This window comes from Anser cygnoides, chromosome 3, assembly GCF_040182565.1.
Source record: "Anser cygnoides isolate HZ-2024a breed goose chromosome 3, Taihu_goose_T2T_genome, whole genome shotgun sequence".
Taxonomy (NCBI): domain Eukaryota; kingdom Metazoa; phylum Chordata; class Aves; order Anseriformes; family Anatidae; genus Anser; species Anser cygnoides.
The window spans coordinates 119,987,439-120,011,358 of record NC_089875.1 but is presented as its reverse complement, the minus strand read 5'-3'; the positions used below and the strand labels follow the sequence as shown (position 1 = coordinate 120,011,358).

The following is a 23,920-nucleotide window of genomic DNA, read 5'->3' as shown; positions in this document are numbered from 1 at the left end:
CTGGCCCCTCGTCAACGATTATCATTGTGGCCAAATCAGATCCACCAACGCTCTGCATGACCTATCCCTTCACACGTCACATTTCACTGCAGATGTGGTAAAATCAAGGCTGTCTTATGCTTACTGCATAGACTTACTTTGTCGCTGAGTTAAAAGAAGACCTCTGGGGCCTTACAGTAAGTCTCAAAGAGAATAACCTCAAGTACAAAACTCAACCCTATTTTTAAAGCAAATAAAAAGACAAATAAGGCCAGGAATTCTGTATGATTCCAGAGCAGAAATGAAACAGCTGCATCTCTTCCTTTTGCCTAATGCAAGATGATTAATAAGCAGATACAAAGGATTATATATATCATGTCAAAATTTGGGGATTATAATGTCCAGATAGGCAAAGAATGAAATAACGTAATGGAACCTAAATAAAAATGATAACAGTATAACGATAATTGTGCTTTTTGTATCTCAAAAACCCCAACCTTCATTAAGTCTCATTATTTCAAAACAAGCCTTTCAAAAAGCTCAGGAAAATGACAAAATGCTCAAATTCAAACACACACTTTGGAAGCATACTTTTCATATAGATATTTTTCTCATTGTTAGATTTCTTTTTTTTTTTCAAATCAACTCCAACCTGTAATTCCATCTGCTATACAATTTCATGAACACATCTGTATTTCATTCCATATAGACAAAATACTACACCATAAAAATAGAAATTGCTGGGAACAGGCAACAAAAATGATAAAAACAAACCAAAAACCAAGCCAGATTTGTACAGACACCAGATTAGAATGAGGAAAAAAAATTGCTGTTTGTACTGAACAATTGTGCAAATTTTAGATAGAAGACAACACAGAAGAGGTCTCGTGAAAACCCACTCTAAATGATGTATTTTGCAGTCCTGTCATGTGCTTTAGGTGAAACCCAATAACATTTTCTCCATTTAGATTTATTCATACTTGGGTTTCATTTCTTGCCTTTTTTTTTTTTTTTTTTTTCCCTGGTGGAGTATCTGGATTTAAGTTCAGTAGTGTTTTGTTTTGTTTTGTTTTGTTTTTTCCTCCTTACTTTTAAAGAATGTCATATTTCATTTGTGTCTGATTCTTTCTGGTCATTACTCTTTTTTTGTTTGCTTTGACAAAGCAGTGGAGGAAAATGTTACTTTTCCTCAGTTTGGTGGGAAGGAACTGGAAAGAATTCACCTCACTCTGCTCCCAGTAAAGTCAATGCATGAGATCCAGGGAAATATTTGCTAATCAAGCAAAGAGTCCCAGCATTTGGGCTTCAATGCTTTTCTTTTCAAATTCCAGCCTCCAGAAGCAGCATAGGAGTTGATGGGGAAGCTCCGTGCAGGCTTTGTCCCCTAACATTTCCAGCAGAGGGATAAGGCTGTGTGGCTCTTGGAAAGGCTTTACTGGGAATAAACAGATGAGAGGTCCCGTCCACCTCAACAGTCCTCCCTGATGGCTGTCTCTGCACTGCAGGGCTCAGCCAGCATTTCTGTGTCAGATGTTGGTCATATTGCTGGGTCCGAGGACGTTTTCTACCACTTGAGCATAGGAGCAACAGGCAAAGTCCCTCGCACTTTACTAAGAGAGCAGGAGCTCCCACCTTCCTCATTCCTTCCCTTGAGGGAGCACAAGGTAACGTATGGTTTGGAATAATGCACGTAATAAAAAATTGAGACCGTTGTCATTTGCCAGGATGATATCGGTACACTTATGATGGGAGTCCTTGATCTTGACGTTAGCCCATGAAGTTGAGGTGTCTAACGTGAGCTCATCTCAGCTCCATCCACAGAGATGGGGAGATACAACCTTCCTGAAGGAGATGTATCCCACACATCTTAGACAAGTGTCTTAGGTGCAAAGTGCCCTAGGGAAATTTTGTCTCTCTCCATTCCCACAGAAAGGACCTGGATTAGGGACTCTGGTCCAGTGACTGCCATTAGGCACTCAGCTTTTCAGTGTCTGGAATTAAACTCAGTGAGTGCAGTCTCCATGCTCAGGTACGTGCCACATTTTGTTTCAATTATTTCAAAGAATGAATCCCCTCTTCGCTCAAATGGTGATGAATATCTTTCCTTCATTCCTTCCTATGCTCATCCTAATAGCTTCCTTCTTTTGCTCCCTCTCTGCCCCCTGCCAAATTCAATACTAAGATCAGACAAACCAAAATTGAAAGATCAGGACTGCAAATCATTTTCTTTCAATGTCACATTTTGATTCCAGTTACAAGCAGGCTATATACGGGGAAAAAATACATAAACCAATTCATGTCTTGACAATTCTGGTGTCTATCTCACATTTCAAAAATATCACTTAAATGGAAAAGTAACAGAAATAATAACCATTCACTCATGAACACAATATCGATTCTAATGTACAAGAAAATAGGATCCAGACAGGATTTTACAACTAAGAAGGGAACATCACAATAAAGATTATGACATTTTATGAATATTCAGTGTTATAGCTTTGAGCTTTATTGCAAAGCAAAAAATATATATTTTTATATATATATATATATATTTTTATCTACATATCACCTCTGACATTGTATACAACACTAAATCACAAGAAATCAAAGAAATCATAGTGAGGTAGATACAAAACAAAGGGATGTTGAAGAATCCAGCTGTTAAATTTGGCTTAACACAACTGTCATTAACATATGTATATCCAGCACAGCAGTGAGCTTTGATTCACAGCTTAATCAATGGATCCTACTAACACTGATAACGGTATTAGAGTCTGTTTAGAAATAATGACATTTGGAAAGGGGGGGAGAGAAGGCAGAAGTAAATCAGAAGCGTTTTCTACAAACTAGTCATCTTCAAGGGAAATTTTTCCATTGATTTTTCATGACTTTCAGTGGTGATAAAACAGCTTTGAGAAATAGCCTGTGTTCTAGGGGTACTAGCAGCGCATGAACACAAAAAGGGGGGGCTCTACAGCATGGGAAGCTACTGGCACTGAACATAATTGAAGGGAAGGAAAGATAAGCCATTTCCCCTCTCTTTTTGATGGCCAAGGGGAAGCAGCAGACCCTGGGAATGCTTGAGGCTACATTCACCAACACACGCTCGTGAATATTAGCTTGGATTTGTTGACAATGGCCAACAAAACAAGGCTTCAGTAGAAGGGCAGCCCCTTGATGGATTCTGTTGCTCTTTTCAGACAAGAGCAGATACGTGGCGAGAAAGATGGTACCACTGAAGTGACCGGGCGGTGGTGTGACCGGTGTGGGTACCTGGTGGGACCTGGCTGCTTGGTCTGCACTCCTACAAGGAGACTTGCTAAGGCACCTGGATCACTGGGGCTCTTCAGGTAATTTGGATCCCAATAGCTCAGGGGAGGGAGTTGGAATAACCTTGGGCTTACTGGATTTTATATTTAGTCTATCAGTCCAGGATGGTGAGTATGTGGCACGTCCATAGCGGTAAGGACAAGAAGATGAGTAGCAGTTGGTTTAACTGGTTGGGTACGGGTAAATATTGCCTGCAAGGGCAGTTGAGCAAGGGATGGTTGGTGAAGGCTCTTCTTCAAGCCATTGGACCAGCTTCAGCCATGAGGTGGGAGTGCAGCAAAGAAAGAGCGTGGCACCCACATATCTCAGGATGCAGGAGCCACACACTGCCAGCGATGGAAGGAGATCTCATGTGCTCATTGTGAAACATGGACAAAACAAAGTTTGAAGCTCCAGACTAGACAGCCTATTTGCTGCTGCTCAAACGTATCTGCTAAGCTTGCTGCAAAGGTAGGAAGTGGTGCCCTGGAAGGAGTACAATTCCCCAGCTGTTCCATAAATGGCCACAATCTGATCTTTACTTTCGTGTCATTTTCAATGTGGTGGTTAAATTAAAGAAAATTAAGAAAATTAACCAGAAAGAATTGCTAATGAGGTGAAGAAGCCCATGTGATTGCTACCAGCTCACTGTATAAATCTAAGGAACAAGTCATCATTGTAGCTCAAATTTTACTGTTTGTTTTTCATCTATTCAAAGAATGACCTTATTGTGTAGGAAAACGGACAGAAGGCTTGTGTATTCATTTTCAAGGCTCTTTGTGAACCCTTAGAGTGACCAACTGTGAATCTCTTAAGAAAATCAATTTTCCCCTCCCTCGAGCAGGTCCCACCCTGAATTGCAGCCTGATGCTCTTCAGTGGTGGGGGGACTGCCCGATGTGGATGTATGTGTCACTTTGGCAGGGGCTGCTGAGCAAGCGTGGAGCTGAAGGAGCTGACTTTGAATATTCGTTTGCAGAGCAGGTCTCTGGTGCAGTCTCATGGTAAGACATGGTGGGAAATGGTTTGGAAGTATGGTAAATCCTGCTCACATTGGGTGGGATTCAACTCACCTAGATGTAACCAGCTAAAGGGCATACAACTGATCGGAACTGGAAACCATCAGGGATGAATCCCTACCCAGAGGTGTCTGGCTGTTTCTCCTGAATATGGAAAGGATCTTGATAATTCACTGGATATGCAGCTTTTTGGGCTAAACTAGAGGATTTCCGTCCCACACTTTTAGAGCCAGCAGACAAAGTACTTTAATCAAACATCCCCAATCAGGGGGTCATGAAATACCCTCCCTCTTAGGGCCCAAAAGCTACAAGTGGCTTTATACTTGTCCACAAAGCAAATCTCTCCCGCTGTTTGCCAACATCCTCTTAAAAGTTTATTTTTTTCATTCCACAAAAAGCTATTTTGAATGAAAACAGGTCTGCTTTTATTTTAGCTCCAGTGGGTTCACTTCATTTCTTTGAAGGTGCCGGATTACCTGGAGAGGGAGAATATATTGCCAAGTGTCCTCCATGTATTTTTTCCCTTACATAAATTTTCTTGGTGAGCCATGGAAGGGAGAAGCCTTTGCAACTTACTCCCTTTAAGTAACTGGAGTGTGCCAACTTAAAGGACTTTAACTGCACAGTTATGGATTGAGTCAAACTTGCCCTCTAGTTTCCTCTATTTGCAGAATCCAGCAATTAGAGAAGTATTTTCTTTTTTTTTTTTTCCTTAAGGCTTGAGCACAAATCTCTAACTGTGGCAGAGGATGACTCCTCTTGGCCTCATTTTTAGATGGGCACCTCTCAGTGCTGCATTTTCAGGGAAGGAAATGAGATGTTCCTCTTTAATAAGGGGAAAAACACTGTCTGATTTGTGTGAGGGATTAACCATTCACCCAATCCACAGATCCCAGCATCCTAATGTCAGGTCCAAGGGACAGCTATAGCGCCTTGCAAACACCAGCCGCAGCCTGAAACTTGCCATTGCAGGTAGATGGAAGAGCCTGCGTTTGTGCAGGAAGAGTGGATATGTAGACACTTGAGGCAATACAGCTGCACTACGTTATACCATTAAATAGTCAGTGTGTAACATGTAAGGCTGGGTTAGGTGTCCTATGATAAAATATTTTCAATATGGATGCTGCTTTCTAGAGAACTGAGCTATGTGAAGCACCCCCAGCAGGTTTCTGAACCCACCTGGATCTACAGATCAACCAACTGACTGCTCAGAGCTGCAGCCATGAGGTTGTGCAAGATGGGAAGACAGCCCCCAGCTTTTCTACTATATTTTTTCTGGATAAATGTGGGCTTAACTTCAATAGGAAGGATGACACAAAGTTCCTGTTTAGACTCAAGCGTGAGCAACTGGCTGAAAGATGTCCATGCTGCTAGAGACCAGTGTGGACACTCATGTTCTCACTCACACATGGAAGAGAGGCCACAAACCCATTCCCTTGCGCTTCCCACTTCTGCTGGGTCCAGTAAGGGCCCTTTCTATATCTGGAGGTGAGTATGATACCCAGACCAGCTGTCCTCTGGTCACTTGGAAGAGCTTTACTAAATCACATGTCCAATGAGCAGTGAAGTTGAAATTGGGTTTTCGTCTGCCCTACCCCAAGAAATATGAGATCTGCACACAGGATGTGGAGCAAAAACGGGGTAATGGCAGCACGTCAGGGTCTTGCCCTTTTCAAAGTTGTTTTAGTGGCTGAAGGTACCAAGGCTGAGGAGAATCTGACAAAGGGATTTGAAGTCTTTTAGCGTGGTTGGCCATGGCTCTCAAGGGTTGGGAAACCTTGAGTGGAAGGAAGGAGATGCACCCTGGTGCTCATTTAAAACATAATGGTAAGATGATGAAGGACAGAGCATAGACCAGTGAGGCAGTGGTGAGCTTCAAGAGCAGAAGAGAAATGGAGGACGGGGGTAAGATGGTGAAGATCTCACTGTAAACTGGCCCTAATCACCTCCCACTGGTGTTGAGGGGAACCCTGCAGTATTTGCAGAGAGGGACCATGAGTGCAAAGTGCTTAAAGGCTTGGTAAGCGTCGGCAACCCCAATCTGACAGGCACAGAGAAGTGGGAGTGATGTTGCTCTAAGTGGCAGGGTGAGTCAGTGGCGGGCAAGGGACATGGCAGCCACGTCTTGTGGTCTCGGTTTCCTGAGCTCATCACTGGATGACCTGTTTCCTCTCTCCTCAGCACCCACTGGTAAACTGGGGTGAGGAAAGAAAGGTTATAAAGGCGGAATCCCCCTGGGTTTATGCACACAATTCTCCCATGAGAAGGGGATGGTGCATTGGGAATAACAAAGGAGGACAATTTTCTATCTTTCATCCAAGGACAGGGAAGGAGATTACCCAGTAGAGCCAGGCTATTTATTTTAGCTTGAAAACCTTAAAGGAAGGCAAAACCTCTACTTTTATGGTATAGGTGAGCATGGTCACGTGTTTGGATGCGTGTATATATTATACACACCCTAACATGGACATACGCTATTATATATTTCTATAATATATAATATAGTATATAATACACACACACGCGCGCGGGAGATACTCAAATATCTGGATTTCTCTTAATCAAAAATCTCTTCTTTGAAGGTCAGATAACACTCACTACTTTTTCTATATAGACAACTTTGTACATATATGTCGTAAAGTGCGTTAAAAAGCGCGTAAATTTTTCTATGTAGAAAACTATATACATATAGCACACACATGTACTAAAACACTTGAAGTTAAGCCAAATTTCACCTTCATCTTCACATCCCCAATACCTACAATACAAAACCAGAATTAAAAAGAAAAAAAAAAGAAAAAAGAAATACATAACGAAATAAATAAATCAATTCTAAAACCCAAGAGATAGAACATGAATCAAGAAACAAAACCAAACCCAAAAACAGTCAACAGAAGCTTGGCACACGTAGAAAACATCAATTCACTTAGAGAACATAAAGAGGGTCATGTCCGAACCTCCTTTTTTTCTTAAAAACCAAACCAAACCAAACCCCTTTTGTTTGTCTGTTTGTTAGCTCTTATCGTTTGAGAAAAGTCACAGTAGCACTCTCACCTTGAACCAGAGTTTGGAACTTTTTGTGTTTCTTTGTACAAAAGAAAAAACGGTTTAGGTTATGGAAAATAGTTGGGAAATTTGAGGTTGGAGAGAAGAGAGAGAGAGAGAAACTGGAAGATTGCATAGTTGTGAACAGTGGCTTCTCATCAAGGTGAAAAAGTGCATCATCTGATAAAATAGCATTTGATTATTATTTTTGTTCGGTTCCATACGTATTTTTTTTTCCTCAGTCAACTGTACATGTCACACATGGAAAGGTATTATATACAGCACACACACATGCTAACATTAAACGTCTGACATTGAAACAGCCATTCTTTAAATGCTCCATCAGAGTTTTTTCCATGCAAATGTGTATTCTTTTTTAATACATTTTTTGCTACATCCTAAGACCACAAACTTGTCCTAGCCCATCTCATGTAATTTTGATCTTTAGCAACATAAAAAGGGGAAAAGCACCAGAATGGCTTGGTTTGATCACCAAACCTCTGCTTTGACTTCATTCTTTTTTATTTTCATTACTTCATTCACTGCTGGTTGTTTGCTTTTTCAATTCTTTTTCTTTTTGTTGTTGTCATTTGTTTGATTTTTCCAGAGATGGGAAAAAAACAATTGACTTTTTTTGTAAGCGTTCTTGAGGTAAGAGTTATACTCAGCACCTGGGGCAGGCAACAAAGCTTTCAAAAGCATTTGAGAAAGGAACTGAGTCCAAACACAGTCCTCAGTGTCATAAACTAACCCCCACACCACAAAAATGATTTGAGATGAATATTCCAGGTTTGCTTGTTAGCTAAACCTCCCACCCTCCCAACCCTCTTTCCTTTTCCCCCCAAAATCATGACCAGAATTAAAAGGAAATAAAAATGCCTTGGCACATTCCCTCTTGCACCAGCCAAACAAAAAAAGACAGGTGTTGCGCATTAAAAAAGCTGCTTCAAAAGCTTTTCATGCTTGCTGCCTGCTTCAAGTGCATTTTAATATACGTCTGATCATTTACATTTATATAGGAAAGTCATATTTGTTACACTTTATACAGGATCGCTTCATTTTTGTCCTTTTTTAACCTTTTCACTTTTTTTTTTTGTTTTTTTGTTTTTTTGGATAAAGAGTTGGTTATAACAATCTACAGTAAGGCTGCACAGGAAGAATTCTGTGTATTTGTTTTTTTCTCTAAGAACCAAAGTATATAAAATGAGGTTTGATTCTAGCACCTTTTACAGTATTATTGGTGTTGTTCCCTTTAGTAGAAAATACCTTCACTCAACCAACATCTGTTCCATCCGAAACGGGCCCTTAGGTTCAGCAATACAATAGGTAACGACAAGGTGATGATTGACCCAACCCAGCAGTCCCTTGACAAAAAAAGTCCCCCCCAAAGTCAGGCAGAACTACTGTCATGAGCAAAGCAAACGGCGTTTGCCAGCCTCCCTCCTCCCCGTCACCGGAGCAGTGTGGGAAACAGAGCATCCGAACTGGAAAAAAATAATGCACCGAGTGGGTTTCTTGCTCAGGAAGAGGAGATGGGGATGTTCACCAGCGGGCAGGGCGGCCAGCTTTCCCAAAGTGGGAAAACACCGCTTGCGAGCTGGAGGTTTGTATCCCCTTGGTGCAACAGAAAAAGCAAAGCCACGGCCCCAGGATACTGCCCCATCCGCTACACCGTCCTTCTCTCGCAGCAAGCGGACATCTCCCTGTCCTGCAGCGGGAGGACGGTGTCGCCACGGGGCAACTGCCCCAGCAATTGTGAGAAATTGCTGCGGTGCAGAACGGATCCTGGCAGCAGGGAGGAGATGGGCAGGAGGCGAGAAAGAAGCTGGAGAAGGAACGCGCGCGAGAGAAGCTCCTTGCCCAGGTCGCAACCCTTGACAGGACGTTGAGCTGTTGGTTTCACTCGAGCTGTGTGTAATCCTGCAGAGGAATGGTCCATTCCCCATACAGCGGCATCAGAACCTCAATTATATATATATAATTATAACAATAGCAATATATCTATCTATCTATCTATATTTATATATGTATACATTAAATTCTGTTACTGCACTGGCACGTGATACGGAGAAGTACTGGCATTGCTGTTCGATGTTGAGTGGTTGCCTTGACTGAAGCTCTGTGAAGGGTAAGCACCACAAGAAAAGGCACCACGAGGTTTGGGGAATTGAAATGTCACTGCCCTAACATCACCGTTGTCGACAAATAAAGGGCTTCTGGAGTTAATGAGGGCAGGTGGGGCCAGGCCAAATTCTGGTCTTGCTGATGGCAGAAAGAAGAGGGCGATCCCTTAAAAAATAGCGGGGTTCGTACAGGGTGCCCGGTGCCTTGGTGAAACGGAGGCCAGAATTTGGTCTTTTTAACAAGCACGTTGATCTTGCGAGCTCTTATCTAGCACTTTGGACACTTTTCAACAGCTTTCCTAAATTAAAAAGACCACATCTTGCCACGTTCAGGATGCTCACACTGATGTACGGTGACGCTCAAAACATAATGTACGAGGAACAGGGCACAGCCTGACGTGGGCTGCCTCCTGGGATGTGCTGGATGCCTTCAGCTTCCACTAGAGCAAGAGGAAGTCGAAGGCACTCAGCGAGTCTGATCTCATCCCTCCGCAGAGCCCTGCCCTGAATATCTCAATCTGTCACTCCCCGGGAGCCCGGAGACAAAACTGTCCCGGCCACAGGCAGCAGTCTCAGCGGATGTACCGAAGTCCCGTTGGATTGAGACAGAGATCAAAATCCGCATGTAGGGTTTTCTCGAGTCTTATCCCGTGCTTCTCATCCCCTCCGCACTCAGTGAATCCCCGGATTGCAGGGAGCTTTCTGGCTGGCCCTCGCTCTGTTCCTTTTGCTCATGAATTCGCACGGAAGCCCACGCACGTGCCCACGTTGCCCTCCGAGATGTAGGAATTAGAGGAAGAGCTGGGGAACAAGACAGACTGCCTACCGAGAGCCCTCCTGGGAAAAGAGAAGTCACTACAGAGTGCCTATAAACCCACGCGTAAGGTAATTGCTGGGTGATCAAGAAAGAAAAAGAGACTGGCAGGCACTCTGCCGAGTTAATAGCACCAGTTTTGCACCCTGTTGACACCTGTCAGCCCAGCCCATCTAAGCCACCATCTAAGCAGCTTTTCGGGCAGCAGCCTGACCCCGCTCCCCGTGGCATTGCCTAGATCCAGACGGCCACCAAGCTCCGGGGGAATGCAGGACGAGGGTCAGGGCTGCCCTCGGCTGCTTCTCGTGGCCAGCTGAGAGCAGGGAGCTCCTTCTATCTCCCAAATGCCACATGTGCAGCTTGCCGGGAACTGGGAGCGGCGCTGAAATGCCACCACGGAGGGGGTAAAGGAGCTATCTGTGGATGGGCTTCCTCATCTGCAAGCCGCAGCTGGGTCAAACGGCACTGGAAGGACAGCTTCGGATGAATGACCTGGGTCCAGAATGGGCTGAGTTTGGTTAATAAGGCAAAATTCAAGGCATGGGCATGACCGAGTTTCAAGCTTAGTTAGCAAAACTAGAATCAAAACAAAGCAACAACAAAACAAAACAAAAACTTTCTTACTAGGAAAGCTTAGACCACTATTTCTGTTTAATGTGTCGTATCAAGAGAGTCTGGGGTTAACAAGGCCCTTCTTTGGATCATTTCCAACTAGACAGGATTTAGGGGAACAAAGAGATGCAGGGATGTGGCTCCTGGGGGTGTGCCTGATGACCCACATGCTCTTTCCACCTCTGCTTTCTCCGACTCCATGCCCAAACAGGACTGTAGTAAATCCATGGCTTCTCAGCTGACTTCCACGGCTGCTTTCCTAAGGGAGAGCAAAGCATTTCAGAGGATGGAGAAAAGCTTAGCGTGGCATCTTACGCTCCTTGTAACAGCCCAAATACAATCAGCCTCCCTCTCTGTCTCTGCCAGGCTGCGTGGAGATGGACAAGGGGACTTGCTGCATTGCTTTGACCTGCTCTGCCCAGCATGAACACTGCAGCCCTACAACACTTCGGATGTTAGTACCCCCACTTCAGGGGTACTAATCCTGGCTGTGGTCCCAGTGCGCTGACTGCAAGACGGATGGGCAATATTCAGTGCTTACAGTTTATTACACTGCTAAAGCATTAGAAGAACCCAGGTGTCCTGCTTTAACAGCTTCTCTTTTTGGGGTGATTTGGGAATTTGTGCTCCTTGAATAAGGTTTGTCTGAGGAATCAAGCACAAGAATATTTTCCAGGTTTTGAATGCTAACAAAGAGTTCCAGCAATGATTAGTCAAATTTCAATGTTTATGGGGAAAACTGGCACTTCTGAAATATAAGTATTTAAATTGTGCTATTCTCCATGGCTGTGCCAATTTTCCAGTAGTATCAAAATTCACTAATCAAAAGTGCTCCTAGGATGAAAGCTAATTTTAGAAGACACCATGAACTTAAGAGAATTCCTTTCAATCAGAAGGTGCTCAAGAGCTTTGCCAGAAGTGTTTAACCAGCCTGTCTTCCCAACACTTCCGTAGGGCAGGCGAGGATCTTTAGAGCTTTGCTGCAATGCATGGGGCAAGTATGGCAGAGATCCAGGGCTGGAGGTGGGGATGGTGATGGGAGCCAGCCAACAGCCCGACCATTCCCGTATCACATTCCCTGGAACACAAACCAATGTTACTAGGGAATTCAGGCAGGGCAGGTAGGCATCAGCTGAGGCATCCCTAAAATCTCCTTGGTTTTCCTACCCAACAGCCAGTAGCAGAGATGGAAAGAGAATATAGATCTTCAGGCACCATTATTTTACCTTCTGTATACCACAGTCCATCCAAAAATATACACACCAAAGTGATGATATTTCTCTGCAATCAAGAAATCTTAAAAACCTCCAAAATATCTAGGCTTTCCGTGGAACTTCCGTTCTCAGGGGAACTGCTCCCAGGACTGAGCCATGGTGAAAGGCCTTCTCCAAGTACATCACCATTAAGCAAAACATGGGATATCATGCATGGGCCTCACCCCTGCTCTTATCTCATACTGGTTTCACACCAGGGAATCACATCGCTGTTAGTGGAATGGTCTGAACCTGGCCTGATGACACAAATGGAAGTCACCAGACCTAGATGTGAAAGAGCCCTTCCCTGAGTGATTTAAACACTTCTGAAACTACTTCCCATTCCCATCGGAACAAAAGGCTGGAATGGTAAAACAGTTGGGAGAGCTGAACCATTAGTCAAAATCATTGAGTTTTTTTTTCTGATAGAGGGCACATTTTATAGCTAATGGCAAACGTTGATGTTTGATGTAAAATCTCTTCCCTCTCACTCTCCCTACACAGAGAAGACGGGGCCATGGGATTTGGCTGTGATACCTTCTTCGACACTATTAGGAAACATGCATCGCAGCTCTCCTCCAAATGGCTGCAATTACACCCAATTTAAGGCTTGTTTAGTTAGTGGAGTAGCACTAAGAGTTCTACGGATAAGTGAGAACCAGTACACTTCCCCTACTACTTATCCATCATAAATTTGCTGACTGACACCCAGTTTTCAGTATTTGTTGAAAAAAAAAAACCCACCAGATTATACGGGACAACGTGAAACTCCAGTAATTTGGGGGTGACCCTGGGGGACACTTGGTGCATGGTTTCTCCTTCAGCAGTGTCAGCTCAGAGCAAGTCCACTGAAGTCAAGTGGCTTCAGCTTCAGACTAGTGAAATTTCTGCGGGCATACGTCTCTGTGTGTACTCATATGCCCTCTGAAACTGAAATAAAATCCTAAAGCGAACAGATTGCAGGTGTAATCATCTGGCATTTGTCCTGGATCTTCGTTACTTGGGAAATAACAGTGTTTGCTTTTAAGGTGGAAGAAAGGAGAGGGAAGACGGGGGTGGCGTGCAGGTGGTGTTCAGCTGGGTTTGAGGGAGGGGGGCTCTGGCAGTGGGTTTTATTGGCAAACATGGGATAATATGAGCTCCTTGTTCTTGTGACTGGTGGATGAGAATGACATCTGGAAAGAAAACAATCATCATTCCCTTTGGGTGGCAGCTGGCATTTGAATCCTAAGGGCTTGAAATCAGATTCGGGGGTCGGGTCCCCACAGAGGAGGACCTGGTTTGCTGCCTCTTCCCACTGCCATGCTGGTACTGGTGGCAGGGGAAGCCAGCAAGGCCCAGACACTACGGGAACCCCTGCATAGGTCACAGGTTTGCCAAACTCAGATGGTTCCGCTTGGAAAGAAACTCCTGATTTTGTCCAAGACCTATTTGATCTTAAAAAAAAAGCCACAAGCTCAAACAAAAAGTCTGTTATCATGGGTTAAGGAAAGCCCAGTAGGGCCAGTAATGCCCAGTCTGGGCTCCCCTGGCACCAGTAGAAGTGAATGTTTTGGGGATGGGGAGTGCGAGGACATCAGTGGAGCTTTTCTGATTTTACTGACACTGCACTTGGCCATAATTTTTGGTCTGATTTTGGCTTCCAAAGTCCTTAAAAAGAGGAAGATCAGTTGGTACAGCATTTCCCCGGCAGGCCCTTAAGCTTCTGATGGATTTTGGCCCTGTTTTCACTTTTAAGAAACCGTACTAGGAACATTTATTACAACCCTCCCTGCAATCCCCAAACTGCTAGCAGCTCGCACCAGAAACTACCTTCCTCATCTTGAAAAGCCCTTTGGGATTTGCAATGTATTCATATATATTAAAACATATATACTGCTGCAGTAACATGGCATGTATACCTGTCTATATTTCCACAGGACTGTGTATATAGACAGAGGCATACACGCCGACTAGTCCCTTTAATCCCAAAAATTCATAGCCACCCGCTCCAGCTCAGACCCAACACACAGCAGGAGGAGCTCTCTCTCCCCTCCTGACTTTTGACCTTTGCAGTTGAAATAGCCATTGCTGCTGGAGCGGCTCGAAGTAAAACAGCTGGCTGCAAAGACAGCCAGGTGGGTTTACTGTTGAACAGTGCATTTTCAGGAAAATTAAAGGGCGATTTATTGATACGGTGATTTTTTTTTTTTTTATTTTCTTATATATATACATACATATATATATATATAATGCCCTCAATACCTTAAAGGCTGTATCCTATTTATCCTATTTACTTCCACGAGGTGGGCGACAATTAGCTTTGAAAGCAGTCTGCATTTACATCTTTTTTTTTTTTCAGTTTTTTTTTTTTTTTCTACTAGATACACATAAGACTTTCATCTCTTTCCGAACCGCTCTTGCCCTCTCTCACCCCTCTCCGTCCATCCCTGTTCAAGACACGGATGTGTGGTGCTTCTTAGGACAAAGAGGGATGATCTGTATGTTGGCCAGCATTTGGTTGGGTAGAACAAAGCAGTTAGCATAGCACCGAAGGAGTTACATTGCTGTGATTTTTTTCCAGCTTCAATCTTTTTTTTTTTTATTATTATTTTTTGAATAGAAGCAGTAAAAAGAACCCAGAAGCACTGAGCTGAAGTGCTTAAAACAGGGAAAAGAAATGGCTGGGGAGATGAACGGGGAAGGAGCAGACCCCAAGCCGCTGCACGTGTCAAGAGGCCCATCTGCGAGAAGAGGGCTTCTGAACGTGCCCTGCCCTGGAGGGAAGATACGTGGCTGCATGGCTAGCCATGTGGAAGAGCCCGGCCCATGGAGCCAGAAGACTTTGACCGATCTCCCCATGGTGGTACAGGAGAGGGACAAGGAAGAGAGGCGGCAGACTGAGACAGAGGTGGAAGAGGAGGAGGGTTTCCTAGCTTCGTTCTGGCTCCGTGCAAGGCAGGTCTTGGGTTAAGCGAAGAAGACGGCCCCCTGAAAGGCTGCCCGGTTATCTGGAATAGGCCTGATTTCACGGTTCTTACTCAGGAGAGCAAGAGAGGCCCAACACCAAACCCCAGGGGTTTTTGCCTGCATAAGAACTGCACGAGCAGGCTTCAAAACGCCTTGCAAAAAGGGGGCAGGAAGTCTTGCCTCACGCTGCATTTCAAAAAAAAAGAAAAGATTATATGATGGTCAGGACACTTAGACAAGAAAAAATAGTAATAATTTTAAAGGATAAATAAATAAATAAATAAAAGGCTTTCTGTCGCATGCTTTTTTCCCTTCTGAATTACATGACCGCTGGCGATACCTGGAGCAATGACCAGGACCCCTTCCCTCACTCTAGCGAGAATTACCCTGGGTTTCACCCGAGCATTTGGGGGTTAAACCAGGGGTGAATCCACATTGACGGACACATCATCAGCCAAAACTCCTGCTGGTGAAAAGGGGTTTTGCCTGAGGAAGGACACTGAAGGTAGGTCTGGCCTAGTCTTTCTGGACATGGCCCAGGTTTTCTCCAGGGAAGCGGGTGCTTGAAGAAGAGCCGCGTGTGAGCACCGTTGACTCTAGATTATCCTCTCACAACCCACCTTCACCCTTCACATAAGGAAACCATCCGAAAAAAGCTACTATACGACCAAGTAAACTGCGATTATTGTGCTGTCCTAGGCAGTCAGGAAACATAAAGGCAAAACCAAAAAGAACAAAAGGTTTTTCACGTGTTTATCAGTTGCGACTCTAGTTTTCCCGTGCCTACAAGAGTCCTTAGCAAACAGTATACCAGCCTCCCAAGCAAGGTCCAGGCTATTCCAAAACAGCGTGAGCAAATTTTTCACTGTATTCAGATGGAAGCTGATGACTGAAAGATTAGTGCACTTTAACCGTGGCTGATGAGAGCAACTTTTAAAGAAATTCAAGTATTCATCAGTAATCTGTTCGGTTCAGAAATACTTTTGTGATCTTTAGTTTCAAGTTTCCAGAAACAGAAAGGAGAAGGGAAAGGTCACCTGCTGGGTTAGAAAATCATACTGCAAACAATGCTATTAGATCTGACTGGGAAAGCAAGGCTATTCAGTTGGCGCACAGAAGTTTTCTCCATTCCTTGCTTTTGGGGAAAGAAAAGACTTAAGATCACTTTCTCGACACATGCACAGACCAGCGAGATTTCCCTCCACGTGTTGTAACCAACCCCTCTACTGCTCATTCCTGATAACAGCACAAACCCAGCAAGAATGAAAACATCACGGCGCAACTCCAGCACCTCTTGCACGCATTTGCTTAAGCCTCACAACACCCCTGTGAGGTAGGTAAATATTATTATACCCATGTACAGATGGGTAAACGGTAGGCACAGAAAGGTTAGATCACTTGCCCAAGGTTACACAGCAACGTCGTGGCAGAGCTGGGGCTGAAACCCAGGAGTCCCGTCACCCAGAAATCTGCAATGAGCTTTCGATCGCGGCCTCTTGCTATGCTCGCTGTAAAAAGACCATCTGACAAACCCAGCCATGCAAAAATCCAAATAACCCCGTGTACAACAGTGCCTGGTTTTCAAACAGTTACCTTGCTGCATGTGTCCCAAAGAGGGGGAAAGTTTACGCTCTCAAATCAGTTTTGTCTGCTTGAAATGCCTTTTAGTTGCAGTGTTTTTTGGTTGGTTTTGTTTTAAAATATACAGCAGGAAACAATAGTCCACATTACTTTATCATCATCATTCATTTTTACCCTTTCCAATTGGGTTGCATGTATGTTTAAATTTATATTAAAGTCCAGATTGCTTGCACAGATTTATTTTAATTGTCACCAGTTGCTTCCCTCCTCGTTGGTGAATAACCCATGGAACATATGCAGCAATCTGCCATCTCATTTTATCCTACAGCCTGAGCTTCAAGTAAGGAACGAGGGTTGAACTCAGGCAATATCTAGCTCAGCAGGAAGGGTTCTCCCTTTCTTCACATCACACCACAGCAGAAAAAAAGTCCCCATACCGTTATTTCCAGGTTCAAACAGAACAGAACAATGAAGTGATTCTGAACGAGCTCATGGAGAAAGAAGCAGATTGCGACAATCTCTAGCGGTACCCAAAGGTCTGGGAATGCGTTCTGCACACAGTGAAAGGTTTGCCCACGTCTATTTGGGATAGCCTCACATCTTCTCATTCAAACCAGGCTGAGATTCTCTGCACCAGAATACACCTGAGCTCCAAGGAAAAATAAAAACAGCAATCACAACCCTGGGAAACTACCATCCTCAAAGCCCCAGGGCTTTAGACAACTGCTAAAGTAACAACAACATGCAAGCTTCAACAAGCAAAGGGTGCACAACTGAGTTCACATCATGCCTACCAGCAAATATCCTCTGCCTTGTCTTCTATGGGGATTGGCATGGACCTTCTTTTGCGTGGGTTTTGTTGTTGTTGTTGCTTTTTGTTTTTGCATGACCACATTTGATCTGAACAGAATCCAGAGAAAAGCTAACCCAGTAACAGAAGAAAAGATCCTAGAAAAGCCTGTCTCTACAATTTTTTACTGACTCTGGCAGCTTCCAAATTGTCTCTTGCCCACGCTGCCCAGCAAGCAGGCACTAAAAGGTTTTGCAAATGCACAGTAGTAAGTTTTCCTTTTCAAAGCACCTCTGAGCTTCTATGAAATCATGCTGGAGGAACCTCAGACCACATTTTCTTCAGGAGGTTTGCTCATGCTGCAGGTATATGGGCGACAGATGCTTCATGCATTTCTGTGTAGGGGTGAGGAGCAGGGATAAATTGTGAAGTGAATCTTGTGTGTATGAAAATATAGCTGAAGGGCAAGGGACGATCGCTCTCTGAAAGTCAATAGCACCACTCCCCTCGTGAGCACCATCAGCCAGATTTTAGCAGCCCACTGACTAAAGCTTGAAAGTAATTTTGTCCCATTTCATCTAGTCAGCTTTAAATACAAATACATGCAAATGGCTACTGATTTTTGGCAGGTGCAGAAAAGGACAGGATGAAGCAGACAATTAGCTCCCATCCAAAACACTGAAAAATATATATTTACTCTTGAAATCGGTGGCTTACTTGCACTTTCCACTGGCAATTGCACCGCATTGGCTCCTCTTCTCCTGTCCAGGTTGGATGTGCTTTGGATGAAAAACATCTCGTGTGGGTGGCAAAGCATGACAAAGGCATGGTCAGGGACCTTGTAATTCTTGTATTTCCGTTGTTGACTTGGTCTGGTCTGAACCATTCATGCCTCCATGTTAACTGCCTGCAGATGTATAACACTCCCAAACTAAGCATGCCAGCCATCTGACATGGATGGCAGGAGGGAGGGATGGGTTGACATCAGCACAATATAAGTGATGCTGTTTGCGAAAGAAAAAAAGCTCAGCAAAAAGAACACAGAGAACTAAAAATACTTTGTCCATTGAACTGGGCAGAAAATAGAAGTATGCCAGGCCAGAGCTGATGTACTCCACCAAATCCTGAATCCCGGTCTGTTGCATACAGATAAATCTTTATTAGCAAAATAAGCACTGCCAGGATCCATTCTGGCCATGAAGCCAACTGTGCTGGCCACGTCCGTACGACTAAACTTCACCCCAAAGCAGAGCGGCCGCATCCAAGCTGCCAGCTGGGGATGGTCTTTGGCAAGTGTCAATGCCTGTGCAAGCTGTGCCCAAGCCCAGGGCTCGCTGGAGTGGGTCAAAACCATGCCAGGGAGGGTTTGAGCACTTTAACAGCGGGGGTGGTGGAGCCCTTGTGCCCTGGTTTGCGCTGGCATGGCATGGGTGGCTGATTTAGATGTTCCCAGGGTGAATTCGGCAGCACAAACATCCCAGAGAAGTCGCCCGCTGAGCTTGTGATGTGAATAATTATGGCCTCAACCTTCTCCATGACAGTTCAAAAAACCCCTCATGCAGTATCTTCTGGCAAGAAGGTGGGACGTGACATAACAAACCTACCAGAGAGAAGGCGGGGAGTTAAAAACCCGGTGCAACCAAAGCAAGTGACTGACCACCCTGCCAGAGTGCACAGCAAAAACCAAACTGACCCCACAGGCAAAAAAAAAAAAAAAAAAAAAAAGTAAAAAAAAGCAAAAAAAAAAAAAAGGCAACGACAAGACTCTCAGCATTGGGATTGCTACGAATAAGGAGCTGGGGGCAGTTTTGCTCCCCATGCTTTTGGCTTGGCAAAAGGCGCTTTTTGGCAGATAATCTCTAGAGGAAATGGTCACCACCCCAAACTGAACACCACGGACTCGCTGGGTGTGGTGGCAGAGCTTTATGTTAAGGCTGTATTGAAGTCTTTCAGAGGGAAATAGTTCTCCAGCTTTGGGACAGGCCCTCACTGGAAATCTTTTGCTAAATCAAGGTGCCAGTGGGGATCACTGAAAGCGAGGACGAGTAGCAGAGGCAGAAAGTTTATGTGACACGGAAAATGAAACAGTCTTAACACACGGAGGAGGTACCTGCCTTCGTTGTCATCCGTACTACGAGCCAGGAAGAAGGAGGACTTCGGAGCAGAGATGTGTCAAGCCCTTAGTCAAGCTGGTTTGGCTGTGAGAAATTAGCACTGCGTTGAGAGGTAAGGTCACTTCTAGAGTGTTTTGCCCCTCCGCTCCTGTGGTGGGAGAGGACGGCTGTCAGTGTGGTGCTGTGGAGCGAGGGTCCCGTTCCTGAGGGAAGGCAGGCTGCAGATGCTCACGAGAAGGTCAGGCAGCGCTGAAGGGTCTCCTCCTCGACTCCCAGGGAGAGTTGCCTTGGCTCGTTGACTCATTTCACTGTCCTGGTGCAAAGAGGCAGGTCTGGCTGTTCAGGAGGCTCACATCTCCAAACCAGACTTCTCGGTTGACGCACTCACGGAAGGGGACCTTCTCCTGGTGCTTTTTGAAATGAGGATGCCATCTTCTGGAGGAAATGTCCCCAGGGAACAGTGCAGTGGTTGGCCCATCCATTCCTTTCTCATGCTTTTGCCAATGAAAAGTTGGTTGTGTAGATGAGACCTCTTCACGGAAGGACTAAAGAGAGTCTTCACGCAGGGTGTGAGGCGCAGGGGAGCAGATCAGAGTAAATGTACGTCAGCATGAAGGGTGAATCCTTGCAGAAAAAGAACCAAGTGAAGTCTTGGGAGGAGAAATACAGGCTGGTTGCCAGAGGATGGGCACCCTTGTCTTTGTACGACAGTGGTGCAAAATTGCTCAGCAGCTGAGGATGGCAAGTTCACTTCACAAATTACCTCTTTTGATGGAGACGGCATACTGATTAGGGAAGGAACAGGGCGACATGTTAGTAGGACACTTGAGAGGGGACTGGTTAAGGGACACGGACAACAGAGAAAGGAAATGAAAGCTTTTCACAAATATGCATAGGTGCATATATGGATATATGTGTGCACAATAAACAAGGGATTGGGAATTTAGGTAGGGGATGACGAGATGAAATACCTCCCTTTGCCTGAAAATGTGACCATCGTGTTGGTTGTAATCAGAGCCCAGAAACATTTGCCTGAAATGGAGTTTGACTGGGAATTACAGTACCAGTGACAATTTGGCTTTTAATAAACTTTGCCGTGTGTCTATAGTTTGGCGTGAATGAGTCCTGCCCTCCTTAAAAGGGACAGACACAAGTCAAAAGTTTTCTTTACATAACAAAATGACACAACTGAAAAAAAAAACCTACATTTTTCTCAGAACACTGCAAAGGATTACTGATTGAAAAAAATGTTTCTCTTCAGGTATATTCAGGCGAAGAAAGCATTCAGCTTCGTTAAACTGTTATATAAAATTTGTACTAGTTTCTTTAAATGCTATTATAATTAAAAACAACTGATTCATCAAATTAAAAAAAATCATAATCATAATTAAAAAATATCCCCCCGTGCTGACCTTTTCAGAATAGGTCAGCATGGGAGTTTTGCACCCTAGACAGTTACAGTATTTCTGGAATAAAAAATTGCAATTACACACAGAAAATACTACAGTATTCACTTAAAAATATCATTTTTGTTGTTGTTGTTTTTCCCCTCCAAAGCAGAGGGACGGTGGGATTGAAAAGATGCCCTGAAATGGGAATATTCCTTTAAAGGAGCAATACTCTTGAAAAGGAAAAGGGTGTTAGATAGACACAACCCTGTGATTTAACTCGAAACAGAGATTCCAGCACAGAAACAGAAGTCGAGAGATGCGAATGTTCAGACAGCAAGCGGGTTATTTGGAAATGTCAAGACAACCACGCGACCCTTGGCAGGCGACCGTCTACGCTTTGCCATTATCGGAGGTGGCAGAATCTCCTTGCGGTGAGAAGGCTAAGCTAAATCACGATGCTCTCGCTATGCTCTTGAATTTCCTGTGGTGTTCTTTCTTGCCATGTACTTACAGTCGAGGGTGACACGAGACAGTTTATCAGCAGTTCCCCACATGTACCGAGTTGAAGAATTCTCAGCTAAATCACAACAACAACATCAACAAAAATACAAAGCACCAAATCATCTCAAGACGTTGAGTCAGTTTACAGGTTATTACCGTTTGAAGAAGTTTGTTGTTTTTTTTTATGTTGTTGTTTGTTTGTGTTTTTTTTTTTAATACCGATTTTCAGATTTTGTTTTCCTTAAAAAACAAAACAAAACAAAAAAAAATCAAAACCCAAAAACCCAAAAATGAAACGAAGGATGCTTTACAATCACTTTAAGGCTCGCACTGAATGAGACGTGACAGGTCTTACACGAGATTACAAATAATACATGTATGCCTTTCACAGCCTTAAAATGATACAGTAGGTCAAATTATTTTGCCAGTCACTGATCAAGTATTGTGCCTTTAAATTGACTCGCTTTTTGCTACTATGCTGAGTTTTATTATTACTGAAATAGTTATTAGATATGTGTAAATGTACTTTAGTATAGCATTTTTGGTATATAATTTCAACGTTTGCAGATTTCTTATTTTCCAGAAATCAACGTGGCAGGCCTCATTCTGGGCTCAGGCGGTTGTTATTTACTCCGCTGAAGCCAGTGGTGCTTATGCGTGTGCAATTGTTCAAAACAAGATCAGATACTGCATTGCCATATTAATCCCGTGCAAACCGACCATTACGCATGGCCCGTTTACACGAGGAAAAGGGTTACACGGTGGGACCACATTTATAACGTGACTTGGTCAAGGTGCGCAGGCTTGGCCAAATGGTGTTATAAATGCACTGCCAGAGTTACAGACCTGATATTGTCTTTCAGCCTTTTGAAAAATCAAACTCCAATGGGGGTAGCTTTGCTTTCTTATCTTTAGACATTTGTTTTTTTAATGCTAAATCCAATAAGATCAATGTGATTTTTTTTCATACATTTCTCTCTTTTTTATTGTTGTTATTATTATTATTATTATTATTAATTTTAAGGTTTGTATTTCAGTTGTGTTTTTTTTCTTTTTCCTGGCATATAATCATCAAAGAGTTTTGCATGAGAAAGGTGACAGTACTTAATGAAACTCAGCACCTAAGGGCATAAGGCAGTTGTAGGTTTGTTTGTTTGTTTTTTTATTTTTCAATCAGCACCAATCCCATAAATAATGTTCTACACTTGGTGTACGGTATAAAACTGATGTGGAGATGCCTCCTTCTCCACCTGTGAATCCTAGGTGTGGAAGTTGAAATACTGTTTCTTGTGTGTAAAAAACAAAAGAAAAGTTTTTCTTTTTGTTTTTACTTACAAAACATAGAGAATATCTTTTTTTTTTTATACATACAGCAACCAGAAAGAAAGCTTATCTGAAGGTTTGTGTTTGTTTCATGATCTGTGTTTACCGTAAACAAAAATAAGGTCCCCTCTTTTACTTTTGCTTTAAGGAGCTTTAAAGTGAAGATTCATATTGTAGCAACTCATATAAGAGAGGTCCATCTCTATACCTAATACCTACAGCTGTGGGGGTGACATACTGGAGGATGTTGATAGTTCTTCTTAACCTCCTGTCTACAAAATGAGCATCCCATGCAGGATATCTCTTTCTCGGGATGTCAATCTTAATGAGAGGCCCCTCGGGGGGGTAGGGTCGCCCAGATGGAGTAGATGGTACCATTGCTCTCACCTGGAAAACGGGCAAGCAAGTGTCAGCTGTGAGTTCCTCCTGTTGCTCCGTGACCGCTCTGGTGGGCGTAGCCTGGGCCCCCCGGTACCCAGGGGTTTGGGGTGCCATGGGCTCAACATCAGGGGGCAAAGGAATGCCCCAGAGCAGCTCGGCGCAACAGGAGCTGGCAAAGATCTTAGCTCTTGGCCCCATGGGATGCAGCACACCATAATATAACAGCATCAAAGCTATCCCAGCAGCAAAGCTAAGAAAGACACAACACAGTGCTGGCACGGCATATGAGTCAGTAGTGTCAGGATCTCTGTAAAAATACCAAAGGAGCGTCAAGGCAGCGTTCTCCGTCAGGACTACCGTGTAATACGCAAACATTCTGTATCGAGTCCGCCCTTCCTTGACATTAAACCAGCAGAAAATGTACACAATCCCTACCACCATGTTGAAGAGGATCTCCTCCCACTTAGACATGCAGAAATCTGTCCCACCATGGATGATCCAGAAAGCCATGGCACACCAATGGACCACTACAAAGATCCCAAAGTAGAGCTGGAAGATGGAAGCAAAGAGAGCAAAAGAAATAACTCGGGATGAGATGGTGAAGATGCGCCAGAAGACATGGATGAGGGCCCCTCTGTAGCTCATACTCTTCTTGTCGTCCCTAGAGTCCCGAAGAAGCTTGTGATAGGAGGCTAGCACCCAAGCCAGGGACATCAGGGAGGCCACAGAGGACACAC

General features: G+C 44.0%; 1 protein-coding gene across 1 annotated transcript in view; it reads right to left on the bottom strand.

Annotated features, from left to right (window-relative positions):
- The window catches only part of XKR6 (XK related 6), a 193,187-nt gene that overhangs the window by 19,298 nt on the left and 149,969 nt on the right, over nt 1–23,920 (bottom strand). Inside the window, exon 3 of the mRNA XM_048079285.2 lies at nt 1–23,920. This exon is cut by the window's left edge and continues 19,298 nt beyond it. Coding sequence (XP_047935242.2) covers nt 22,956–23,920 — 965 coding nt within the window. The 3' untranslated portion in view covers nt 1–22,955.